The following is a 24,457-nucleotide window of genomic DNA, read 5'->3' on the forward strand; positions in this document are numbered from 1 at the left end:
TTGGACGAGTTCGCAGTACAATGTTACGTCAGATATTTTTTGAAGCAATATTGAATTATCATTTATTTCTCCATCGATTTGTTTAAGAGAAAAAGCAACTGTAACTGTAAACGTGCCTAATTTTGTTTCGATTGGAAATGGTTTCTCTATGGGTTTATCTATAGTATATTTGGTTGGAATTTTGATTGTACTTCTTCCTACATGAAAGATAGAACCATTAATAGATTTAGAATGTAGAGCTATATTAATTTCACTTGTTGTTAGTTCATTTGGGCTTATTGTAAAATGTTCATTAAGTTGTTTAAGAAGTGCATTTGTCTTTATTCCATTTGTTTTTCCTTGAAGTGAACCACATTTCCAAGCAATTAGAAGAACCGAAGGCATAGCTCGTGGAAACTCAATTGATGTGATATCAAAGTTTATCTCAACATGTTGAGAATTATCAGACATAAATTTGCTGAAATTAAACGGTCGTAAATATGCAATACATAATGAAAATACCAAATGATTATGAACATCTGTTTCATGTTTTAGTTACTTATATTTTCGTATTTTGCATTTAAAAATTAAGTGTATATAAAAAAAATTTTCTATAAATGGATCTTCTTTACTGTATTAGATATTAATATTTTTGAAGTAAATCTATTATTTCCCCATGTGAATTTCTAGATGCATATATAAGTGCTGTATGAAATGGTTTGAATCAACTCCACATAATATTTTGATATATTAAATGAATGAAAGAAATATTAAACAAAATATTTAAATATCTTTAATATTGATATCAATTCCTTTTTGTTCAAGAAGTGATTTAACGATTTTAATATGACCATTTTCAGATGCAAACATAAGTGCTGTCCTATGTGGTTAAAATAATTTCCAAATATTTTATTTAAATACTAAATTTTAAAAATTAAATTTAAATAAAATGATTAAATATCTTTAGCATTGATATCAATTCCTTTTTGTGCAAGAAACAATTTAACTATTTCTGTGTAACCAAAACGAGATGCATCCATTAGTGATGTTTCAAATAATTTAAATAAATTCCGAATATAATATGATGATATATTGAAATTATTAAAATTAATTCTAAATATAACAATAAAATATCTTTAGTATTGATATTAATTCCTTTTTTCTTAAGAAGTAATTTAACAATATCAGTATGGCCATTTTGAGATGCAAGCATTAATGCTGTATAATGTTGTAATCCAAATAATATTTTGAAATTTTATATGATTAAAATTAATATTAAATCTAAGAAACAAAATTCAATAATATTAACATCAATTTTTTTTGTTTGAGTAACAGTTTGACGACTTTAACATGACCATAATATGATGCTTCCATTAATGCAGTCCAAAACAAGAAAAAATAACACCAAAAATGTAATGTAAAACTTTGTTAAAGGAAAATTGACTTTAAGAAATATAAATAAATGGTTTTATAATTGTTAATATCAAATTTACCTTTTTGAAGAAGGAATTCAACAATTTTTTCATGACCATTTTGTGATGCTAATAAAAACCCATTATAAAACATTTCAAACGAATTCCAAATATGCATTTTAAACAAGAAAAATTATATATTTAATATCAAATTCATTAAAAAAACATTAACATCATTTATACTACCACATTTTTTTCTAATAAGGAATTTAACAATTTCAAAACATCCTTCTTGACAAGCAATTAGAAATAAGGTATTAAATATATGTATAAAATTTTATAATCAAAAATGAGATATCATTATCACGAGATAAATTTTAATTACACTAAAAAAATATCAATAACATTCATATAAATTCCTCTTTGATCAAGAATATATTTAACAATTTCAATGTTTCTTGATTTTACTGCTGTAATTAAAATGTCTTTTGGTAAATCATTTCCTTCAAGAAAATGTTTTAAAAGAAAGATATTACCATTTTCTGTTAAATAATTGATCAAAGAATTATTGACTTTTCTTCCTTTTCCTTCCAAAAACGATAAAATTTCATAGTTATCAGATACAATACTTTCCATTATTAAATCTTCCAAATTATTAACTTCGAAATTATTTTCATGAATATAATGAAAGATATCATTTTGATGGAATTTAATTGCTGCTTTCATTGATCTTTCATAAAACGAATGATTTTGTTCACATAAATGAATGATTTCGATATTTCCACCTGCAATTGCATATTTAAATGTATGAATAATATCAGCACCATTCATAAGTAAATATTTAAAACATTTAACAGCAGAAAAAAATGCTGCATAATCAATTAATGATACATTTTCTTTATTTATAAAGTCACATCTTTCATAAAGTGATGGTTCTATTTTTTGATCAAAATCAAAATTTGTTTGTGAAGACAATTTTTGAAGTTTTTCAACTTCGTCATTTCTAATTATTATTGCAAGTTCATTTGGATTATGTCCCTCGTTAACATGTATCTTATGAAGTTCCCAATCATTATTTGATAGTTCTTTAATGCCTTCATGAAACTCTGTGTTGAATGGAGTACTTAAATTTTCAATTAGTTTATTGATTTCGTTAATGGATTTATAATGTGCAAAATATAATGATTTTCTGTTTCGAATAATATTAGGTTTAATAAAATCATTTTCAATTAACTTTTCTAGAAGATAATTAGATTCTTGTGTATAAATATGTAGAAGAAAGTGTGAAAAAATATCTATAAATTGATCATTTGGTGTTTGAAGTCTTTTTATAAATTCAAAATAAATGTTTAAGTCATTTTTTTGTGATTCTATGCTTGAATAAATAAAATGCATTAGAACTTGATTGAAAGAAATTGGAAAATTAGAATCATATAAAGTTTTTATTGTTTCAATGCTTTCATCAATATTTTCTTCATTTAATTCCCATATTGTTTTTTGAATGTTACCCAGGAAGTTGACTTCATTCATTTGTCTGTTTGTTAGTTACACTTTCATATCAAAAAGTTATTTGAACAGACTATTGTCAAAAAAGTTCATCTGAACCACAAAAACTTTATAATACAACATTCACAATCGGTTGGTCAAATCATATTATAGTTGTTAAAAGTTATATAACAATAAAAAAAATCATTAAAATATAATTTGATTTCGGGAAACTCTTAGACATCTGTTAAATTTTAAGAATTCAAATTTGTAAATACGAACATTTTTTGAATCAAACCAATTAAGAAGGTTAGGCTAAGGAATAAATTTGCAAAATCGGTACACTTAAGTTATTTAAATAATTATTAAGATTTTAATTTTGAGTATAAAGGCTAAGGACTAGTGTTTAAAATTATTGAAATGAATAATTGTTGCTGTTTGTTTATTCAATTAAGTTGAAAAACTTCAATATAATTGGATCTGCACATGTTTCTTCGTCTTCAACTAATTCATTTAACCACTTTTGGAGAGCTTCTTGCCTTTGTGTAACAAAATCCAAGGCCTTGTTACCAACCCATTTCTTTGGCGGGAAAACTCGGAGCATTCTAATATTACCATAATTAAAAATAAGGCGTTCATTGAAATCGAAAAGCTGTGAATACCTATATCTACTTTCAGCAGTTTTGACCACAGCACCTGAAGTGTCGTATTTCTTTGCTTGAATATTGAAGAATGTTGCTTTCTCAGCAGCGTCGTCTTGGTGACCAGTTATTACAAGTGTTATTTTTTCCTGGCCTTTGCATGCTGCAAGTTGTGCTTCAACAATCGAGTTTATTGTTGCTGGGTCGAGGCTCATAATCGATTATGGAAAAAGTGTCATTTTTGGTGCATCGTTTTCAACAAAATAAAATCAATTCGCAAATTATTCTTCATTCGAAATACATGTGACTTTTTGTGGTATTTATGATTTGAGGTTGATTTTATAAAAGGATTTTTTAAATATTGGCCGAAAATTTTCATACACAGGAATCTTATTTTCTCATGCGCTATCTATACACAAGACACAAAATTGAAAGTCACTTTAAATTTTTATTTGAAAGCATCATTTCTAAATAGATAAATTACCTACATGAATTCTATTAAGTGAAACTATATTTGCATATTAATTTGTCAATAAAGAGATAATTTTTTTATTCATTTTCTTTTTTAAACTTTTTTTTTACATTATATCATTTATTTTCAGTCATTTTCTGATCCATACAAAGCATTCACAATTTTATATTTAAATATTCTTGTAATAAGAACTAAACGAATGATAATGACAAAAACACTTAGTTAATTTTTTAATAAAGAATATGTTTTTACAAAATCTTTTATATATATTCCAAGTATTTTCAACAGTTACTGTCCGAATTTCGTAAAGACAGTAAAATTTGATACCAAATGGAATAAAAAAAAACTTTTTTATTGTGGAAATTTGAATTCATTTTCTGGCTCAGGGTTTACTTTTACTTTTACTTTTATTTTCCGCCACTAATATCGATTTCATAGTTTGAATATATTCATCAAATTCATCAATTTCCTCTTGTTTGCTAATCAATTCTTCTACTTTTTGTTTTAATTTGTTCTTCATTTCTACAATTAGTTCCAAATTTTCATGATTATTTTCATTGTTTATCCATTTTCTTGCATTATCAATTATTTTGATAATTTCTTTAATATTTATTTTATCTTTATCATAATTTTCATCGATTAATTTTAACGTTTGTGTAATATATTCATTAATTTCATTGGTTTCTTTAACGATTTGTTCTTGTAACTTAAGTAATTCTTCGACTTTTGCTTTTGTTTTATTTTTCATTATTTTAATTAATTCTATGTCAGCGCCATTGTTTTCTTTCAGCCATTTTTCAGCTTCTTTCAGTATATTCAATGCTTCTTGTTTATATTTTGGTATTAAGTTACTAAAAGCAAACGCGCGTTTATCATCTTTTATCCTTTCAATTTTCGTTTTTAGCTCAGCACGCTTGCCTTTAATTGCTTCTGGGTTGTGATCATTACTATCGTCTTTATACCAAACTCTGATATTGTCGATTTCTTTTCTCATTTTCTCTTGATCTTCTTCTGATTACTCACTATTTTCGACTTCCTGATAAGCTTCATTTATATAATCATTTAATTCTTTTGTATCATCATCATGCTTCACATATTCTTTTTGATTATTTATGTCAAATTGTTCATTGTTCGATGTTAAAGTGTTTAATGGAGTTTCATCTTCATTAACTTTTTCATTGTTCTGTACACAAGAATATGAAAAAATTCCATTTTCATCAACTTCAAATGTAAATGAAATTTTTCTTTTTTCATTTTTTAAATAAGGAATTCCTTTAATATGAAGTTCTTTAATAACATTATCATCTTCAAAAATTTGTGCTAAAATTTCTTTATTATCTTGTGCTAAATAAACGATTGTGTTTTTAAATGGAAATTGTGTTTTATATGGAATAATAGTCTTCTTAGAATCAACATAAATACTGAAAGGATGTGTAACAATGTCATTAATTATTATTTGTTCTTTAATGCCTTTTTTTCTGGAGTCAGATATCATCTTTGCTATAATTGCTGCTCCTTCAACAACATTACATCCTAACAAAACATTCTGGAACATCTTTTTTAACTTTTCACGAATATATGGAATCTTAGTTGAATTGCCTACAAGAATAATTCGACTAATATCTTTCGGTTGCATTTTTACATCGTCAAGAACTTTATGACATTTTCTTATTGTTGCTTCGAAAATTTCTTCGTTCATTTGATTAAATTCTTCCCTTCTCAATTGAAATATTTGATTATTTAATTGAATATCGGCTTGTGAACAATCAATTGTAGTGTTTTCATAATGCGATAAATTATTTTTAGCTTTTTCACAAATCATTCGAATTCGATTCAGTAAAATTACATTTTTATGGATATCAATTTTACATTCATCATATATTTTCTGTGAAATATATTTAATTATATTATTATCAATGCTTTCTCCGCCTAAATCAGATATACCATCAGTGGCTAAAACAGTGTATTTGTTGCTTTCGATTTTGATTATTGAGACATCAAATTTACTGCCACCAAAATCATATACTAAAACATTCTCTGATCTTATCTTATTATTAAAGCCATAGCGTATGGCTGCTGATGTTGGACCATTAATGGCACGTAAAACTTTAAGACCTGCAAGTTGACATGATTTAATTAATGCTTGTCGTTGTGAATTATGAAAGCATGCTGGTACAGTGATAACAGCTTCTGTAATTGTGGAATTAAGTTCTTTCTCGAGCTCCAATTTAAGTCCTTTTATGATTTTGGATGAGATTTGCTCAGGTGATAATAATTTTTTTTCTGTACCAAATTCAACCTCAATCTGTGGGGTACCTTCCCTTGATTCAATAACTTTGAATGGCCATTTAGATATATCTTCATGTAATTTAAGATCGCTGTATTTTATTCCAAGCAAACGCTTTACATCAAAAATGGTGTTACTAGCAGTACTTTCCGCTTGATTTTTTGCTTCTGAACCTGTGAGTTCAGAATCACTAAATAAAATATAAGATGGAATTGTTTTACTGCTGAATGGATTTTGGTTTATTTCATTATGTTCACTGTTTTTAATAGCAATAGAAGAACATGTTGTACCAAAGTCAAGACCAACAATTAAATTTGAATTATTTGTTTTCATTTTTGTTGTATGAATTGTGATGTGAAAAGTGATATCACACTTTACGATAGAATTTTGAATAACCGATACATAAATTTCAGGATTTGCAACGCCAATTGGCGTATATATATAGTGGAAGACATTGCTGTTGAACCTCACAAAATCACTGTTTGTATGAAACAAATTAATAAACGGCATTTGTCAAATGAAAAGTTTTTTAAAATCTATTCTCATTGCGCAAAGATACGCATACATCAGACACGTTTACATTACGCTGGGTGGGAATATAAACCTGAGTCAAAAAGTTTTAGATATTTCCAAAAATACAATATATAATTCATTATCAAATCTAATGCCAACGCAAAGAATTTATGAGAAAAAAATCAAAGATGTTCATTCGGTGTACATTCACTGCAGAACAATTGAAGATCCTCATATATCTGGTGAAAAATTAGCTCATGAATTATATGAATTTTTTGGATTGAAAATTTCAGGTAGAACTGTGAATAGACATAGAAGGAGAAATGGTTTAATATACAGATTACCAATTCGATCTGTATATATCACACCAGCTGCAGCTCAGAAAAGATATGAATTTACAAAATTTCATATTGAAAATAGTACAAATTTTTTAAAAACTGTGTTTACTGATGAATCGTGGTTTATTTTAAGACAAAATAAACGCTGGGTTTGGGTTGTCAAAACTCAGATAACCAATGAAGTTTTATCGAATCAAAAATCGCATTCACCAAAAATTATGATATGGGGTGGCATTGGATATCAATCTAAAACGGACTTGGTAATCATTGAAGGAACATTGAACTCAGAGAATTATATTGAACAAATAATTTTCGGTTCTAATTTAATTGAAGAAGCAGATAAAAAGTACGGGATCAGCGAATGGACACTCATGCAGGACCATGCTCGTCCTCATATCTCCAAAGAAACAATGCGCGTTTTAAATGAATTGGAAATAAATATTTTGATAGATTGGCCTCCATATAGCTCAGACTTGAACATTATTGAAGTAGTCTCGGCAATTATGGAAACCAGAGTAGAAGCACTTCAGCCCAAAACCATTGATGATTTGATAAAAATTGTAAAGGATGTTTGGGAAGCCCTCCAATGACAGACGATAAACGGACTTGTCATGAGTATTCCAAAAAGGCTGAGAATTGTAAATGCCACCACAGATCGAACGATTTTTAGACTTTATGGAGATCCAGAATAACTTTTTCGATGATTTTCAATAAAACCATTTTGATTTGAATGAGACATATCTTTTGAACTTTCGAAAAAAATGTAAAGTTGTGAAAATATATGTAAACATTTTGAAAAATAGCTGTTTAAAAAAATAAGAGTTCAACCGACGTGTCTCCCACTATAATTATACTTTGCTTTTTAACTAAAAATTGTTTTCATTGAATTCAATGAGTTTCTCATTCGTAATAATTTCTTTTGAAAAGATCCTTTATTCTGATAAGTTTGGCGGAGGAGGAACTGTTATTTTTAGAGTACTCATGATTTAAATTATTCGACAAATTTATTATGCAATTTACATATATACCCTAATTCCTTTGGATGAACACTTTAACCTCAAAATATTTGTTGAATAACATTTGTCAGATTAGCCAATGAACAAAATTTTGTTTATAAAAATTTTTATAGATCCGATCTTGCCTAAAAATTTATATTAAAACTCAATATCCGAAGTTGTCCATACTCTTTGATTTTCAACGAAAAACTATTGAAGAATTTAGAGTTGAAGTATTTCTCAAATTGATAATAATGCCGTTTATAATTTAAAATTTGAATTGTAACAATTAATGAAATACATAATCGAAAAGCACAACATCGGATTATTATTGATATCAAATTCTTAAATAATAATGAATCTGAGAATAATCACCTATTTCATTTGTTTGAATCGATGTGTTGATGTTTTCTCATTTATTTTAATTCCTCATTGCTTAAAAGTATTTGAACTATATTATTATGATTTAAATAATTCCCTTATATAGGATGTCCGGTCGAAATGCTAGCATCTCTATATATAGACAATGAATTTAATTAATATCATTATATTATAATGATATTAATAGAGCACTTCGCATACAATATAAATATATATATATATATATATATATATATTACAATATTTATTAAATATTTCAGACAATTTGGGAAATTTTGGATTTTCTGTCAAAAAAAATTGAGGATTTTATTTTTGTCACATTTCAAACACACAAAAAATGATTGACCAAAATAGTGTCGCAAGATATCTCAGCCTAAAAGGATGGACAGCTGTTAAAATATATAATGATATGAAAGAGACTTTAGGTGCTTCCTGTAAATCATAACAAAGTATTACTAGAGCAATTAGATTAGGAACAATCGGAACAAATAGTAATGAGTCTAAAGAATCAAATAATTTCACTGAACCATCAAACACTGATGAAAAAATTTTTAAGGGGCTTGATGAATTCCCTTTTTTTTCAGTTAGGCAAATAGCCCATAAAACAAATATCCCAAGGTCAACTGTTTACGATTATATAATCAAAATTGGGTTCGTTTGCAGACACCTTCATTGGATACCCAATTCTCTTAAACCAGAGCAAAAAAAAGTGCGGGTTCGATTATGTATCAAACTATTAAGTGTCATTAGAACTGCAAAAAAAGATTCCTGGAGGCATTTTGTTACAGGAGATGAATAATGGTGCTATTTAAACTATGATTATCAGGAAAGATGGGTACAAATAGGTAATAATTCATAAGAAATTGTATCAAAAAAAATTTCCTCTCAAAAATCCATGTTGTCAATATATTTCAATCCAAATGGTTTTGCCATCGTTGACTGTCTTCCTAAAAATCAAAAGTTTAATGTACACTACTACGTGAATAATATTTTATCTAAACTTGTTCAAAGATTCAATGATGGTTCTGATAAAAATTTAATTTTGCACGTTGACAATGCAAAACCGCATACTGCTCGCATCACCACAAATTTTATTGACTCGAACCAGATGAAAAGAGCTCCACATCCCCCATATTCACCTGACGTAGCACCATCAGATTTTTATCTTTTGGGTAATGTCAAAGAAAAGCTCAAGGGTTATTTATTTGAAACCCCTGAACAGTTAAGACATCAGGTTCATCGAATTTTGAATGACATTTCAAAAGATGAATTGAACCGAGCTTTTCTAAACTGGGAAGAGAGATTACAAAGAGTTATTGATACCAAAGGTGAATACATTCACTAAAGAAAAAAATAATATTTTTTGTTTTTATTTATTTTCTTTCTATTTTGAGATGCTAATACTTCTACCGGACATCCTATATTATTTTGAAATATAAAATTATTAAAATAAACATTAAATAAAACAAATAAATATATTTAGCATTAATATCAATTCCTTCTTGTTCAAGAAGTAATTGAACTATTTCTGTATAACCTTCATCAGATGCATATATAAGTGCTGTTTCAAATAATTTAAATAATTTCCAAATATTATTTTGAAATATAAAATTATTGAAATAAATTTCAAATAAAACAAATGTATATTTTTAGCATTAATATCAATTCCTTTTTGATCAAGAAGTAATTTAACTATTTCTGTGTAACCATTTTTAGTTGCTAACATAAGTGCTGTATATAATAATTTAAATAATTTCCAAATATTATTTTGAAATATAAAATTATTTAAATAAATTATAAATAAAACAAATAAATATCTTTAGCATTAATATCAATTACTTCTTGTTCAAGAAGCAATTTAACTATTTCTGTATGACCATTTTCAGATGCTTTCATAAGTGCTGTTTTAAATAATTTAAATAATTTCCAAATATTATTTTGAAATAAGAAATTATTAAAATAAACATTAAATAAAACAAATAAATATATTTAGCATTAATATCAATTCCTTCTTGTTCAAGAAGTAATTGAACTATTTCTGTATAACCTTCATCAGATGCATATATAAGTGCTGTTTCAAATAATTTAAATAATTTCCAAATATTATTTTGAAATATAAAATTATTAAAATAAATTTCAAGTAAAACAAATAAATATTTTTAGCATTAATATCAATTCCTTTTTGCTCTAAAATATATTTGACAAGTTCAATATTTCCAGAATTTGAAGAATATGATAAAATATTTTTTCGGATTTTATAATTTAGAAGAAAATATTCGAATAAAAACAAGTTACAGATCTTTGCTGATTCATTTATAATATCATCATCAATTTTCAATCCATTTTCAAGTAAGAATAAAAAGATTTCATAGTTATGATATAAAATACAAAACTTTCCTAATTCTTCTAAATTATCAATTACCCTTATTTTGTATTCATATAAATATTTGAAGATATCTTTTTGATGAAATTGTATTGCTGTTTCATATGCACCTTTAAATGATGCATGATTTTGTTCACATAAATGAATGATTTCTGCATTTCCACTTGCAATTGCATATTTACCTGTATAATAAACATCTGCACCATTCATAAGTAAATATTTGAAACATTTAATTGAACCAAAAAATGCTGCATAATCTATTAATGAAATATTCCATTGATTAATAAATGAACATCTTTCATACATTGATTGCTCAATATATTGATTAAAATCAAAATTCGTTTGTGATGAAATTTTTTGAAGTTTTTCAACATCATCATTCCGTATTATTTTTGCGATTCCAAATTTATTATTTCCTTCTTTTATGAAACGTTTATGAAGTTCCCAATCATTCTTTGATAGTTTATCATAATTTTCTTGGATTTGCCCAAAATAATTATCTTTTTCTAATTCATTAATTTCTTCTTCAGACATATAGTGTATAAAATATGGAATATCTATATCTTTGGCAATTTTTGGTTCAATGTATTTATTTTCAATCAAATACTCAAGAATATATATGTTTCTTGATCTAATTTGTGCTCAAGCAAAAGGAAACTTGTAAACGCTCCTAAAATTTTGGGTTTGTTGTTATTCTCTTCATATTGTTCAATTTTTTTTATAAAATCAAAATAAATTTCATAATGATTTATTCGCATACTAAAAAGTATATATATCATTTGACTAACATAAAGGTTGAATGAGTAAAAATGGTTTCCATCAAATTGAGTGATTAACGAATTAAAGGATTGAATAATATTTTCTTCATTCAAATTGAAAATTATTTGTTTAACAAATACAAGGAATTCCAATTTGTTGTGAATTATTTGTTTCGTTTTTGTTTCTTTCCTTTGATTGCTCATTTTGGATTTTTTTGTTTTGGTATGTCGGCTTACAATCACTCCAAATTTCCAACAAGATTCAATGTTGATACAATTTTTTCAATTTGTGTAACGGTCTCAGGACGTGAAGTGATTTTTTGTGAACCTTTGTTTAGTTTGGGTAACAGCTTCATGAAGCTATCAGAAAAAAATGGTGCAATTTCAACAATGGAAGAATTAAAGAATCACCCTTTAATGCAAGGTTTAACAGAAGCAATTAATATGTCTATTAGCGATCTGAAAAATGATCAATTTGAATCATTAGAATCATGGGAAAATTCAATTTTTTCAATAATTAAAGGCTACTGCGAGCAAATTCCAGAAATAGAAAATGATTTTCAAAAAATATTTAAAAAAGCAAAAGCAAAATTCCTTTTCAATTGTTCGCCAGTAGAATGGTTTCAACAAGTTCTCAAGTATCGTGAGAAGTCATGCCGTTCTATGTTGAAGTGTCCAGAAAAATATTCTTCATATACACGAAATCTTTCCCAAAAAGTTCCAAAGGATATACAGCCAAATAATTTCATAAGTATTGATGATCTTCATTGGCTCTCTGGTGTTTCCAATGAAATTAAAGATGACAGTTACCATGAAAAAATTCTCCAATTAATATCAAAGCACGAAAAAAAACAAAACATTAGTGGTACTGAGATTGTTGTAGATCTCACAACACTAAAAAGATCAACAGTTGAGGAATTAATTAAGTTTACGAAAGAATATTTGAATACGAATAATCAATAATTATTCGATTTTGTTTCTAAAAATCATTTTGTAAGTATTGCAAAATACAATATTAAATGTAACTAGTTGTCATTTCTCATTTTGCGAAGAAGTCTTTCAGGTATCTTTTTACCTGGTTTTCTTGCAGCAGAAATTTCTGTGCTTTGCTGTTGTGGTTGGTAGTTATGTGTTATTCTTTGGTGTGACATTGTACTTGTTCCAAATATATCTTCGATTGTCACATCATTTCGATTGATTGTTTCGAGACTTTTGGATTTATGAGCTGGGGTAGTTTGGATCTTTTGTGGCTCGTTCTTTGTTTCTTCAGGCGTTTCAGATTTTGGCTTCGGTTGAAAGTTTCTTTGTGAATTAATCGGAGATGGAGGTGGACCATCTGCTGCCCACTTTCTTTGTACATACTTCTGTCTGATAAAGTTTGTCATTTGGAAACTATTTGCTGGATCAGGTCTCTTGAAGTCATCAGGAAGTTTTGCTTCCCAATATTCATTTCCAATCTTATTTCCAACAGAAGCCATAAAATTAATTTGATCAGTAGTCCATGTGTCCAAAGTACAAGAACGTACGAATGAAATGTGCGTACCAAGAGAACGATGGATTCCACTGCAATCAATACAAATAAAAATACCTAAATTTGAACTAGCCCATGTTGGAATCTTCTTTTTGCAGTCTGCACAATATTCATTTTCAGGCCTTTTAAGAAGGGAAGCGATGGTCTGAGTCATAGTGATAAACGGTCGACATATCGTTTTACATAAAATTCAGAGCATTACAGTTATGGTATCGGTTTTTTATGATTTTTTCATCAAATACATTAATATGCAATTCAATATCATTTTAACATATTATTTATTATGGATTTAAATCAATTAATTCAATAAATAATAAAATAAATGTTTAAGAAGAAAAAATTGGAAAAAAAACAATTAATTGTTTATCTTCAACTAATTTGATGCTTTTTGTTTTTTATGACATTCTAAACAGCACGGACCTTTCTTGAAGAAAACTAATCTTGAGTTAGATCCAGATAAATCTTTGTTGCAAAATTGGCATTTTATGCATTTTTTATGCCAAGTTTCTTTGCATAATTTCCTTCCTTCATCTTGTACGATTCCACCGCATCCAGGGCACCTAAGTTCTGCTGCACATGCATTACACTTTAGTATACCGTTTATTAGAACACAATTGTTTTGTGATATTGGTTGACTACAAACTGAACAAATAAAATGTTCTCGATGGAACCAAACACTTTCAATTACATTTGCATATTCGAAAATTGGTTCATTACATACACCACATATTTTTGTCAGACCATTTTTGTAACAAGTACCACATAATATCTTTCCTTTATATATATTAAATTTCCCATCAGTTAAGTTATTTGGGCAAAATTGGCACATATAACATCCATGTGAATGAACAAAATATTTCTTACCATGGTAAAATATTTCTTTATAATTTCCAGATGGATTAATCGGCTTGGAACAAGTAATACATTTAGGGAAATGTTGAGAAATTTCTTCATAACAATGATTACAAAAAGGACTTTGATATATTGTAAAAAATTTTGTTTCTATGTTATTTTCACCACATTTTGTACATATAAAACATTTTCTATGAAAAGATTTTCCTATTGCTTCAACCTTCTTACTAGGTGAGATTAATTTCGTGCACTTTGTACACCTATCACAAAAGCATTTCTTAAAACACTTTTGGTGAAGAATTAAATCTCCTTTATGAACGCATCCTTCATCTGTAAATGGTTCATTGCATAAACTACAGTTGAAACATTCTGGATGCCAATCATACCCACCAAAATTAAGTATTGTTTTATCAACAGGATTGTTACAACTTGGACATATTCCTGAACCAATTTTAGGAATATGCCATAAATATCCGACTGGTTCGTATGCTTCAACTGAAACAATGTTTGCAAGAGGAAATAACTTCGTACTTGCCATCAACAAAATATAGTTTTGTTACAAAACTATACCGAAACATTAAATAAAAATTTTACAATTACCAGTAAAAATCAGTTTTTGGTATAACAAAATTCGTAATTAAAAATAAAACCAAACAAATTTTTAATAGATTTCCAATGGGCAATTGTATTTTATTTTAAAATATATGGAATTTAAATATATATTTTTTAATTTAATTTAAATTCTTTAAAATGTTGAAATTTCAAGAAATGTTTTAAGTTTAGAAATGTTTTTCAAGATCTTGATTTATTACGTTCTTGAACAAAAATGCCAAATTGCTATATGTAGCTTATTACAAATGCTTAAAATTCATGATTTTAACTTCCCAGAAAATGATACACATTATTGATAATGGTAGATGAAATGAAAAAAAAATTAAAAACAATTTTCAAAATTTAAATTCAAAGGATAATTTTCTCTTCTGGCAATAATGTATTTACATATTAAATCTAGAGCATTAGATTGTTTCAGTGATATTTCTTCATTGGAAACAAACAAAGATATTCAATTTGTTGTAATGGAACCAAAGGAAACTCATGCAATTCTTTCAATTTTAAACAACGAAGACAGGAAACTAGCAGATATATTTACCGACTTTACATCTTCATTAAGTTTTGGAGAAAGAGTTTCTGCTTTAACAGCATTATCTCTTTTATTAACAGATGGACTTCTCGATCATAAGCAGCAAGTTGTTGCTACATATTTTCTCTACCGTGAATCCCAAGTTAAAGATATTTCAAATCATCCATTTTTTTCAGTGTTTCAATACATATCTGATTCATGTTTATCAGACCCAAATCTTTATTCTCCACAGCTACAAGAATTAACTCGTAGTATTATAAACAGCATTTCAATTGAATCAATTGGATCCTTAAGTATACAACAGATTTTCAGTCCAAATTTTTCATTTTCAGAAGTACCAAATCCCAAAGAGCAAACATTATCAGTCGACACATCACACATTCGAATATCCCCTGTTATTGTTATGCGAGAAGAAAATGATTCCGATAATGTAATGGATCATAACCAAGTTCTTATTGAAATTCTACAAGATCAAACATTTTGGAATAACTTTGAAGCACCACTATTTCTTCCAGCTCCAAATTTATCACCAATTTTTGAAGATGAAGTATCATTAATTAATTCATTTGATAATCCACCATTTATTTTCGACGAAGGTGTTACAGTTGGATCAAGGTCAGCTGCTATTGCGCTTATTAACAAAGCCACAGAGTTTCGGCTTCGCTGTGGCGAATCCGATTCATTAATCACAGAACTCAAAAAAGACTCGACATTAGTAGAAGAAATCAACTTACAACCATCTGGTATACAGTTTCTAATAGAAAATAACACAGAAGTAGCCAAAGAGGTGATAAATATATTATCTTCTAATAACCAAAATATACCCAAAATCTTGTTAAACCTGGATCTCACTGTTGCCTCTATTGATGTTGTTACGAGCTATATCCTCTCTGGCCACGCTTCAGACGCTTTTTTAAATGAATATATATCGACGACCGTTAACACAATATTAGGAATTCGAGACAATCAAACTATGTTTAGAAAGGCCCGAATGTTCTGCAAAATGATGGGATTCATAATACAGAATAATAGGCCATTGAGTACGCCAATGGTAATAAATTTGAATTCTTTATGTGAAGATAATAGAACAAAGTCGATTAAGGAAGCGCAAGAATTAAATACACTTTTGTTGAATTCACCATAAATAAGTGTTTTTTAAATAAAGAAAAACATTCTTTAACATCATTTAATTTGAAAATGAATTCATTTAATTCATTGAAAATGGTTATAATTTTTTTTTTTTTTAACATCCTTATTTTATGATCTTAAAAAGAACAGAGAAAAATTAAGCTTTATAACAAATGATTGCTTTCATATTGTAAAAGTTTTTAAGGAATATGTTTATTTTTCAGTTTGAAGATCTCTAAAGAAAATATCAAAAACATGAGGTTGTAATAAGATGGTTTCCCAAATGAGCATCGGCTAGCAGAACCAGTGCGAACCAAATGTAAAAATTTTTTTTTAATTTTTTCATCACTAGTGATGAAAAAGGAATCTCTATTCATTGAAACAAAACTGTTTTAATAATTCTTAAATTCAAATATCTTTATTAATTATTATTAAATCAATTATTTATTATGATCTAAATTTTCTTAATTAAGTGTTTTTGATTCATTCATTATTTTCAAGATAATACATGAAATCGCATTCAATTTCTGACGGTTTTGAAATTTTAAAACTTGTTTTACATAATAGAAACACTTGATTTGACAATGTTTGTTCGATATTAATTTCAAAATCATGATGAACGATCCAAATAGAATTCTTCCACAGAAAGTAACAAAATTATCAGTATGTCTTTGCGTAGCTATGGGTGTTGTTTCTTTTTTAGGATACCTTCCAAATTTTAGACCTTATGTTTGTTTGATTGTTCAATCATTTGGGACCCCATTTCCAAAGATATGGATTCTGCTAACAGGTATGTTTTATTATGACACTCTTTTGAAAGGTGTTCTTGATGGCATTATAATTTTAATGATAGGAAAATTAATCGAACCAATGATAGGTTCCAAAGAATTTTTACGCGTATACTATATGACAGGATTTTATACAAATATTCTAATGATATTACTTTTTTTAATTCTATATCTAATTACGAAAAATTCGGAATTATTAAGTCGACCAATTTTTACAGGGTCATCAAGTCAAGCAGCAATATCCATGGCGTTAGCTCATCAACTCTTTCCAGTTCAAGTTCCTTCTTTTTGCGGCCCAATTCATATAAGAATGCTTCCATTTACAATTCTTTTCATATCCCTCATTTTGGCATTATTCACAACATTTGATGACTTTGTATGTACCTTATTTGGTTCTGCTCTTTCATATATATACATCCGATTTATCAAGAAAAACGGAAATCGAAGAGGATTCCCATCTTTTTCGTTAAAGAAACTTATTCCATTCATCTCTGATAATAATGAGGAAGATGAAGAAGGTGAACAACAACCACATCCAAACATTAATGGAATTGATAATAATACCGAAAGATTCCAATACAATCCAAACCAACAAAGAAATACAAGAACAGAAAATAGGCATAACCCATTCCAAGGTAACCCGCGAACTGTTGGCGAATGAGATATTGTTATTGTAAAAATTTATTATTCATTAAATTTAAGTGTTTTTATCAAAGCTTGTGAGTTAGAAATGGAAACATGCAAAAAAATTACTTGCGTTATATCCAATGGAAAAATTGATGATCGAAATTTGTAATGAATTATTTTGAGATATAAAAATTTGTATTAACTTTTTTGCGTTGCTTCATTTGTTATACCTTTAAATGTTTAAATAAGTGAATTATAATTGCTCATTTTCGAAAATGAAACAAATAATAATAAACAGAAAGACGTTAACATGTTGAACAGAATCTTTTTGGCAAAAACAAATAAAACGAATAATTATTCATTTATTGTTTGTATTTTTTTGGAGACTTCTTAGTTGTCTTTTTTGCCTTTGTTTCTTCATCTGATGTCGATTCATCAGAATCAAAAAAATCGTTTTGTATGATTTCGTTAACATCTTTCGCAGCTTTAATTATCTTTTTAACCTTACTTTGTTTTGGTGATGAAGATGGGATTGATTTTTCTGGTGGAGGTTGTGATTCAGATTTGCTATCAGATTCAGATTTTTGTTCAGTTTTAATGTTTTCTTCTAAAAGACTATTGAACCATGTCCTATTGTATTTGGCAGCAATGTCAGTGAGCTTTTGAAGATTGGCATCCAGGTAATCATATTCGATTCCTCTTTCTAGAAGATATTTGGCAGTAGCCTTTTGATTGGCTACAACAGCAAGAAATATGGCGGTCCATCCAAGGCTATTGACAGCATCTAAATCAGCACCAATATCAAGAACATATTTGAGATAATTAATGTGTCCACGAGATGCAGCAATATGTACAATTGTTTTTCCATCTTCTGTTTTTGCATTGATGTCAGCTCCACTATCTAATAAAAGATCAACACACTCAAGACGACCTGTAAAAGCTGTCCAATGTAATGCTGTAAAGCCCATAAAATTTTTTTGTTCAACATTAGCGCCATTTTCGAGTAAATATTTTGCACATTCAATAGAACCATGTGCAGAAGCACACATTAATAAAGAATGTACATGATTTTCTTCAGAATGAGTTGATGCATTTGGGCTCACTTGACTAGGAACTAATTCTCTAAGCCCGTCAATATCATCAAATTGAGCCATTGACCATGCTTTAGCAATTAAATCATTCATTAAAAAGAAAATTTAATAACGGTTTAGAATTCGCTTTCAGTTTTAACGTCCCATATGACGGTTATTGCTTGAAAAGTGTCTGTTATTTTCTCAATTTTTTGACTGTGGTTCTGAAAATTGAATGATGCAACGAATGAAACAAAAACATATTTTTAATTTCATAATTTTTAAAAAACAAAACTAAATACACGCATTTTTAATGAAAGCTTTCTTCCATAAAGTCCTCTGCAAAAGGATCATCATCGATATATGGCATTTGAACACAAGTAGCAAATGTATATATTACTTTATTTTCATTTTGATTTTCTGATTTCGCATCCTCATCTATTATTTCATTTTTATTTTTAATTCGAATTAATAGTACAACAAGTAGTTAAACTATAGCTATAAAAATAACAACAAAAATGGAAACAAATATTAAAATTGTTTTTTTATCATTTGATGAATATGTTTGATTTGTATTTTTCTTTAAATAAATTTTATGATAAGTTGAATAAAACGTCAAAGTATAATCATATAAAATAAATTCTTTTTGAATATAACTTGAAGAAGAATCTAAAACATTTAATAAAAAAGATAAAGTATGCGTTTTATATAATGTGTATGAGCGAGTATTTGTTAACAAATAAGTTATAGAATATGTTTTAATTATTTGAATTGGAACTGATTTTGGTTTAGTAAACTAAACATGTTTGTCATTTGCAGCTGATACACCATGTGTTTCTGTTATATTATTAAAAATTTGAAGTGTATGAATGAAAAATAAAATTAACATAATTGGAATAAATTTAGAATTAGTTTTATCATATTTGATTATATAAAAGTTGAAAGAAAAAAATGATTTTTTAATGAAAATTAAAATTAATATATTAGGCAGAAAATTAAACATAAAAATAAAACTTTTTCATATGTATTAGTAAAATTGAATAATATAAAGGATGGTGATAAATATTACAACAACCATTTACATCAAAAAAAAGTTTTTGTTTAAAATGATGGAAATAAATACTGATTATAATGTATTTTGATATATAGTATTATTATCAATAAAGAAATTAATGTCTATTGAAATATATTCAAGATTTTCATTAAGTGGATAACTCTAGTTTATGTTTATTTTTTTTTAAAACCAGAAAAAATGAAAAGGCCATTTTTTTATATTGAGGTGTCCATTAGACAAGTAAATAGATTGATGATTAAATTGATAATTTATCCCAGTTTCTCAAAAACCATAATTTTGAATTAGACACACCATACTTTCATGAAAATAAAATGTTATGGATCAGAAAAACAAGACATTTAAGAATTTATTTAATTGATTAAATTTTAGTTAAAAATATTTTTGTTTTAAAAATAAACATGATAATTATGATGCACATGAAAAAATTAAAAGGAAATTGATCCAAAAATTAATTCAGATTGAAAAATCAAACAATACCAACATATTTAACCTTATAAAATTAAGGTTCCGACAAAATTTGATAATAAGAAATCATTTAACATAACATAAAAAAATTCCACTTAATTCTGGAAGACCTACGTGTCTGAACAAGCCTTGCTTACAAAATTTCATTACATATATTAAAGCAAGAATCAATGAAATGAAATTACTTATGTAATGATATGGAGAAATAAATCACATTAAAAACGAAGTTATAAAATTATTGGTGTCATTATTAAAACTGTATCTATAATACTAATCCTCCAAAACTTGAATAAAATGGGTAATCATCAAAAAAAAAGTTTGTCAGAAAAATTCTATCGTTGTATAGAATTTTGTTTAGTCAAAACATAAATGACACTTTTTATTCAAAAAAGTTAAAAAAACTTTTTCTAATAGAATACGTTTAAGCAATGAAGCAGTCTGGAGAAGGACCTTCTCTTTCTCCCATATCAAACTTGAATTCTACCTTTTGACCTGAAGGCTTTCCACCGTTTGTAGTAGTAGTAGTAGTTGTAGTGGTTTTTGTAGTTGTGGTAGTTGTTCCTGGAGTTGTGGTAACATATGTTGTCTTAGTTGTCGATGACTTTGTTGGCATTGGAGTAACATACGTCGTTGTTGTTGTAGATGTTGATGGATTTGAAGTAACATAAGTTCTTGTTGTAGTTGATGTAGATGTTGATGGTTTTGTCGTTACATATGTTGTCTTTGTTGTAGATGTTGTGGCTGGCTTTGTGGTAACATATGTTGTCTTTGTGGTTGATGTAGATGTTGCTGGTTTTGTTGTGATATATGTTGTTTTGGTTGTTTTAACTGGTGGAGGTGGTGGTTGCTCTTCTGTTATATATGTTGTAATAACCGTAGTTTCATCAGGAATGACTTGTTTTGGAATAACAGCGTATTTGAATACTTTACCATTGTAAGTACCTTGTGTCCATTTGCCTCTTGCTGCACAATATTTGCAGGCATCATCAAATGAATTGACAGTTACGATGTGGCCGCAATTTGCACACTTACATTCATAGTATTTGATGGTAGTTCGTCCACAAAATGGGCATTTATCAGTTTCTGCACGCCTTACATACATCTGACCACAACCATAGCAAGAAACACGGTATATACTTGGGTGAGGTGTAACAACTGACATTACAAGATCCTCCTGAAAGGGTGTGGTCAAGAGTTTCATAAACTTCTCAAATTTGTGGGACCTATTATCAAAAAGTTGTATTGGTGATGTTTTTATTTTTTTGGTAAAATAATAATATCTTAATATAATCAAAATAAAAGATAGATTAATTTATAATTTATTAAAAATGGAATATGTTTACTAATATTTTCCAATATGATGATTATATGATGTACATATAATTGGAAACATTCATTAATAAACATTGTGTAAACTTACGGTTATTGTTTGTAAAAATTATCCCAAACGAACGAAAATGGTCATTGACAACATGTCAAAATATTTTGAGAAAAAACGCATAATTACCCATAAATTTCCGGTGTATTTTTGAGAGATTAACGTATTATTTAAGTGATTTACACAATGCATTTCACAGACAATTCCACATTTTCAGATAATTTAATATATAATATCAAAATAAACATGTAAATCTAACCACTATCTAAATACTTTGAAATTTAATTCAATACCGCTCTTTAACCTTCATGTAACATATTCACATTTCCTTTTAATTAATCAATTATGCCATTATTTATAAAATGGAATCTTATATCAGATCTAATTGATTTAGGCATCGTATAATTTGTTCATGGACGACAACCAAATCAAGAAGTTGACTATTTGATACAATAGGTAATGGAAATGTCGAAGAAGTCAAAGATGACTTCAGTGATGATAAACATCACAAAAAAACTACCAATATTGCTTCATTTGTGCATTTTAGCTATCTTTTATGACCAAATATATGCCAGCATGATTTCCTTGATGATTTTACATTTTTTCTTTTGTTAAATGGGAACTCATATTTTAATTCAAACACATGGAATTTCAAATTAATTATGCGATAATGGGAATTGACATTTTTTTCAGACAAGCATAATGGCATGAACTATAATGTTAATTTGGGATAACGTCTGAGTGCGATTTGATCACTAGGGCAAGTTTTTGCAGTGTTTAGCGGTGGCGCATATTAGACAGGTGCCAATTGCAAGTCATCCGGATGAAATTGCAAGACGATTCAAGTTTTGGATGTAATTAATTATTTCTAATCCTTGTTCACGCGTCAAAGAATTATAATACATTTTAATTAATCCGGTTACTATTTCACGCATTTAATCATTTGATGATATTAATCAAATCGCTGACAAGATGATCTATAGTGAAACAGCTTTAATTAATAACTTCGATGTAATTGATTGTGTTCAGAAAAGCATTATCCTGTTACTGATGTTATTACTGCTTGAATAGCTGAAACCTTCTTCGATATTTCTAAAATGCGATGTTTAATGCTTCTTTATCATCATAATAATTGGAACGTATCCGAAAACATTAGCGATGCGACATAAATAATTCGCTCATAAATGTTTTACTTCTTCGACTTTCTCATATCTCATTTTCTGCGATCAAAAACACATTAAATCATTTACTTAAATTGCATTTTTATCCATCCATGCGTCCATTATCTTCTTCATTTCGAACAGAGATATCATACCCATTTTGTTCTTCAATCCCAAATTGTCCATGAATTCCCATTCAGCTGCGAACATTATTTTGTCGTCTTTCATTGTGAAGTATCCCAGCATAAGGTTCTGATTCCCCGTGTCAGGTATTGGCGGCGCGCAGAACAACTCTCTTTTATGGCCCGATTGATCTTTGTCTCCTTTTATCACCAACGTGAATTTGTTTTGTGGTAATTTTCCTTCGAAACGAAGAATGAACATAACATATTTGTTAAAATCCTTAAAAATATTAGGCGAAATTGATATCTTTTGATCTTTCTTTTTGTTGTGAACAATTTTAATCCGATTAGAAACTAAATATTGCGTATGTTGAGTACTTTCTTGTGAATTAAGCCATTTGCCATCAGTGAAAAATAAATAATCGATGGGGCCTTGGAAGTTGGTTCGGATCGTGACCCATTCGGATGTTATTGGATACACTTGATGAGGTGTGAAATATTGGCGAATATGGAATAATGGACTATTGGAAATAACTTGCGCAAATTGCTCAAGCTTGGTGTAGGGCTCTTGGTAAAGAACTGGGACGTTTTTGACAACAACTTCTTTATCTGTAAATTCATATGAAAAACCAAACGTGCAGGTTGGACTGTCTGGATTGAACTGGATTTGAAGCTGACGCTGATCAATGATGACAGGCTTCTCCTTTGGGTCAAATGAAAGAATATCTCCTTTGGGTAATTCTGGGGAACAGATCAGCCAAATGGAACCATTGGATGGAGGTTGGTTGGGATCTATGTTTAAAATTGGATGGTATGTAATATCGGGATTAATCTTTGAAAGTCGATATGTATTTTGAAAAACATCCTCCCAATCATCAAATGTAGCAAGACCTGTCTTCTTGTTGAAACCACATAAAACTATAGGAATGGTGGAAATTGCATAAATACTGCCTTTTGATGGACTAAATGTTTGATTGATCCTAATTGGTTGAGCTCCAACATTAACATGAACTCTAAGAGATCCCTCACAAAGTGTGAGATCAACATCATTATTTGGTTGATTATTGCCAATGAAAAATGAACATGTTGAAAGATTTTCATCTTTTAAAACCATATTATGCTTAACTAATATGAATTCGATTTCTTGTGCTGCGTAAGAAGGCACTATAAATGGATGTTCCATATCTTCATCCCATTTTGGATTTGCACTTTTGATAGTTTGTGTTTGTCCGACATAAAAAGTATAGTGTTTAATTTTACACTGAACTATAACATAAAGGTTAGCTGTTTCAGTTCTACCAAGTGTACCTTTGACGTATACGCGGTGAAACATGTGAAGCGATATTTGTGTTGTGCTATGAGTGATTAAATTTGAATGAACGTTCCCCTCAAAATCTTTATTGACTGAACGTCATATTTAATCGTTCAATAACTCAAATGTTTTATGATTTATCGGTTTTCATGTACAAAAAGTAG

At 28.1% G+C, this 24,457-nt stretch overlaps 7 protein-coding genes across 7 annotated transcripts; 2 read left to right on the plus strand and 5 right to left on the minus strand.

Moving 5' to 3' along the window:
* Positions 1–3,318: 3,318 nt before the first annotated feature.
* GO595_005238 (PX domain containing protein) lies at positions 3,319–3,732 on the minus strand (the record flags this gene model as incomplete). The annotated part of the gene is made up of 1 exon (XM_067918459.1): positions 3,319–3,732. One exon carries the CDS (start codon positions 3,730–3,732, stop codon positions 3,319–3,321), a length of 414 nt encoding a protein of 137 aa, XP_067774594.1.
* An 8,937-nt stretch (positions 3,733–12,669) lies between these two features.
* GO595_005239 (putative ADP-ribosylation factor GTPase-activating protein AGD15) lies at positions 12,670–13,329 on the minus strand (the record flags this gene model as incomplete). Its single annotated transcript, XM_067918460.1, has 1 exon — positions 12,670–13,329. One exon carries the CDS (start codon positions 13,327–13,329, stop codon positions 12,670–12,672), a length of 660 nt encoding a protein of 219 aa, XP_067774595.1.
* Positions 13,330–15,103: 1,774 nt separating this feature from the next.
* GO595_005240 (CCR4-NOT transcription complex subunit 11) lies at positions 15,104–16,312 on the plus strand (the record flags this gene model as incomplete). The annotated part of the gene is made up of 1 exon (XM_067918461.1): positions 15,104–16,312. The coding sequence occupies one exon, from the start codon at positions 15,104–15,106 to the stop codon at positions 16,310–16,312; it is 1,209 nt and encodes a 402-aa protein (XP_067774596.1).
* Positions 16,313–17,394: 1,082 nt separating this feature from the next.
* Positions 17,395–17,745, plus strand: GO595_005241 (uncharacterized protein; the record flags this gene model as incomplete). Its single annotated transcript, XM_067918462.1, has 1 exon — positions 17,395–17,745. One exon carries the CDS (start codon positions 17,395–17,397, stop codon positions 17,743–17,745), a length of 351 nt encoding a protein of 116 aa, XP_067774597.1.
* A 328-nt stretch (positions 17,746–18,073) lies between these two features.
* On the minus strand, positions 18,074–18,895 carry GO595_005242 (ankyrin repeat domain-containing protein; the record flags this gene model as incomplete). Its single annotated transcript, XM_067918463.1, has 1 exon — positions 18,074–18,895. The coding sequence occupies one exon, from the start codon at positions 18,893–18,895 to the stop codon at positions 18,074–18,076; it is 822 nt and encodes a 273-aa protein (XP_067774598.1).
* A 1,847-nt stretch (positions 18,896–20,742) lies between these two features.
* On the minus strand, positions 20,743–21,522 carry GO595_005243 (uncharacterized protein; the record flags this gene model as incomplete). The annotated part of the gene is made up of 1 exon (XM_067918464.1): positions 20,743–21,522. One exon carries the CDS (start codon positions 21,520–21,522, stop codon positions 20,743–20,745), a length of 780 nt encoding a protein of 259 aa, XP_067774599.1.
* Positions 21,523–22,949: 1,427 nt separating this feature from the next.
* On the minus strand, positions 22,950–24,314 carry GO595_005244 (uncharacterized protein; the record flags this gene model as incomplete). Its single annotated transcript, XM_067918465.1, has 1 exon — positions 22,950–24,314. One exon carries the CDS (start codon positions 24,312–24,314, stop codon positions 22,950–22,952), a length of 1,365 nt encoding a protein of 454 aa, XP_067774600.1.
* Positions 24,315–24,457: the final 143 nt, after the last annotated feature.

This window comes from Histomonas meleagridis, assembly GCF_020186115.1.
Source record: "Histomonas meleagridis strain 2922-C6/04-10x chromosome Unknown contig_320, whole genome shotgun sequence".
In the NCBI taxonomy this organism is placed as follows: Eukaryota; Parabasalia; order Tritrichomonadida; family Dientamoebidae; genus Histomonas; species Histomonas meleagridis.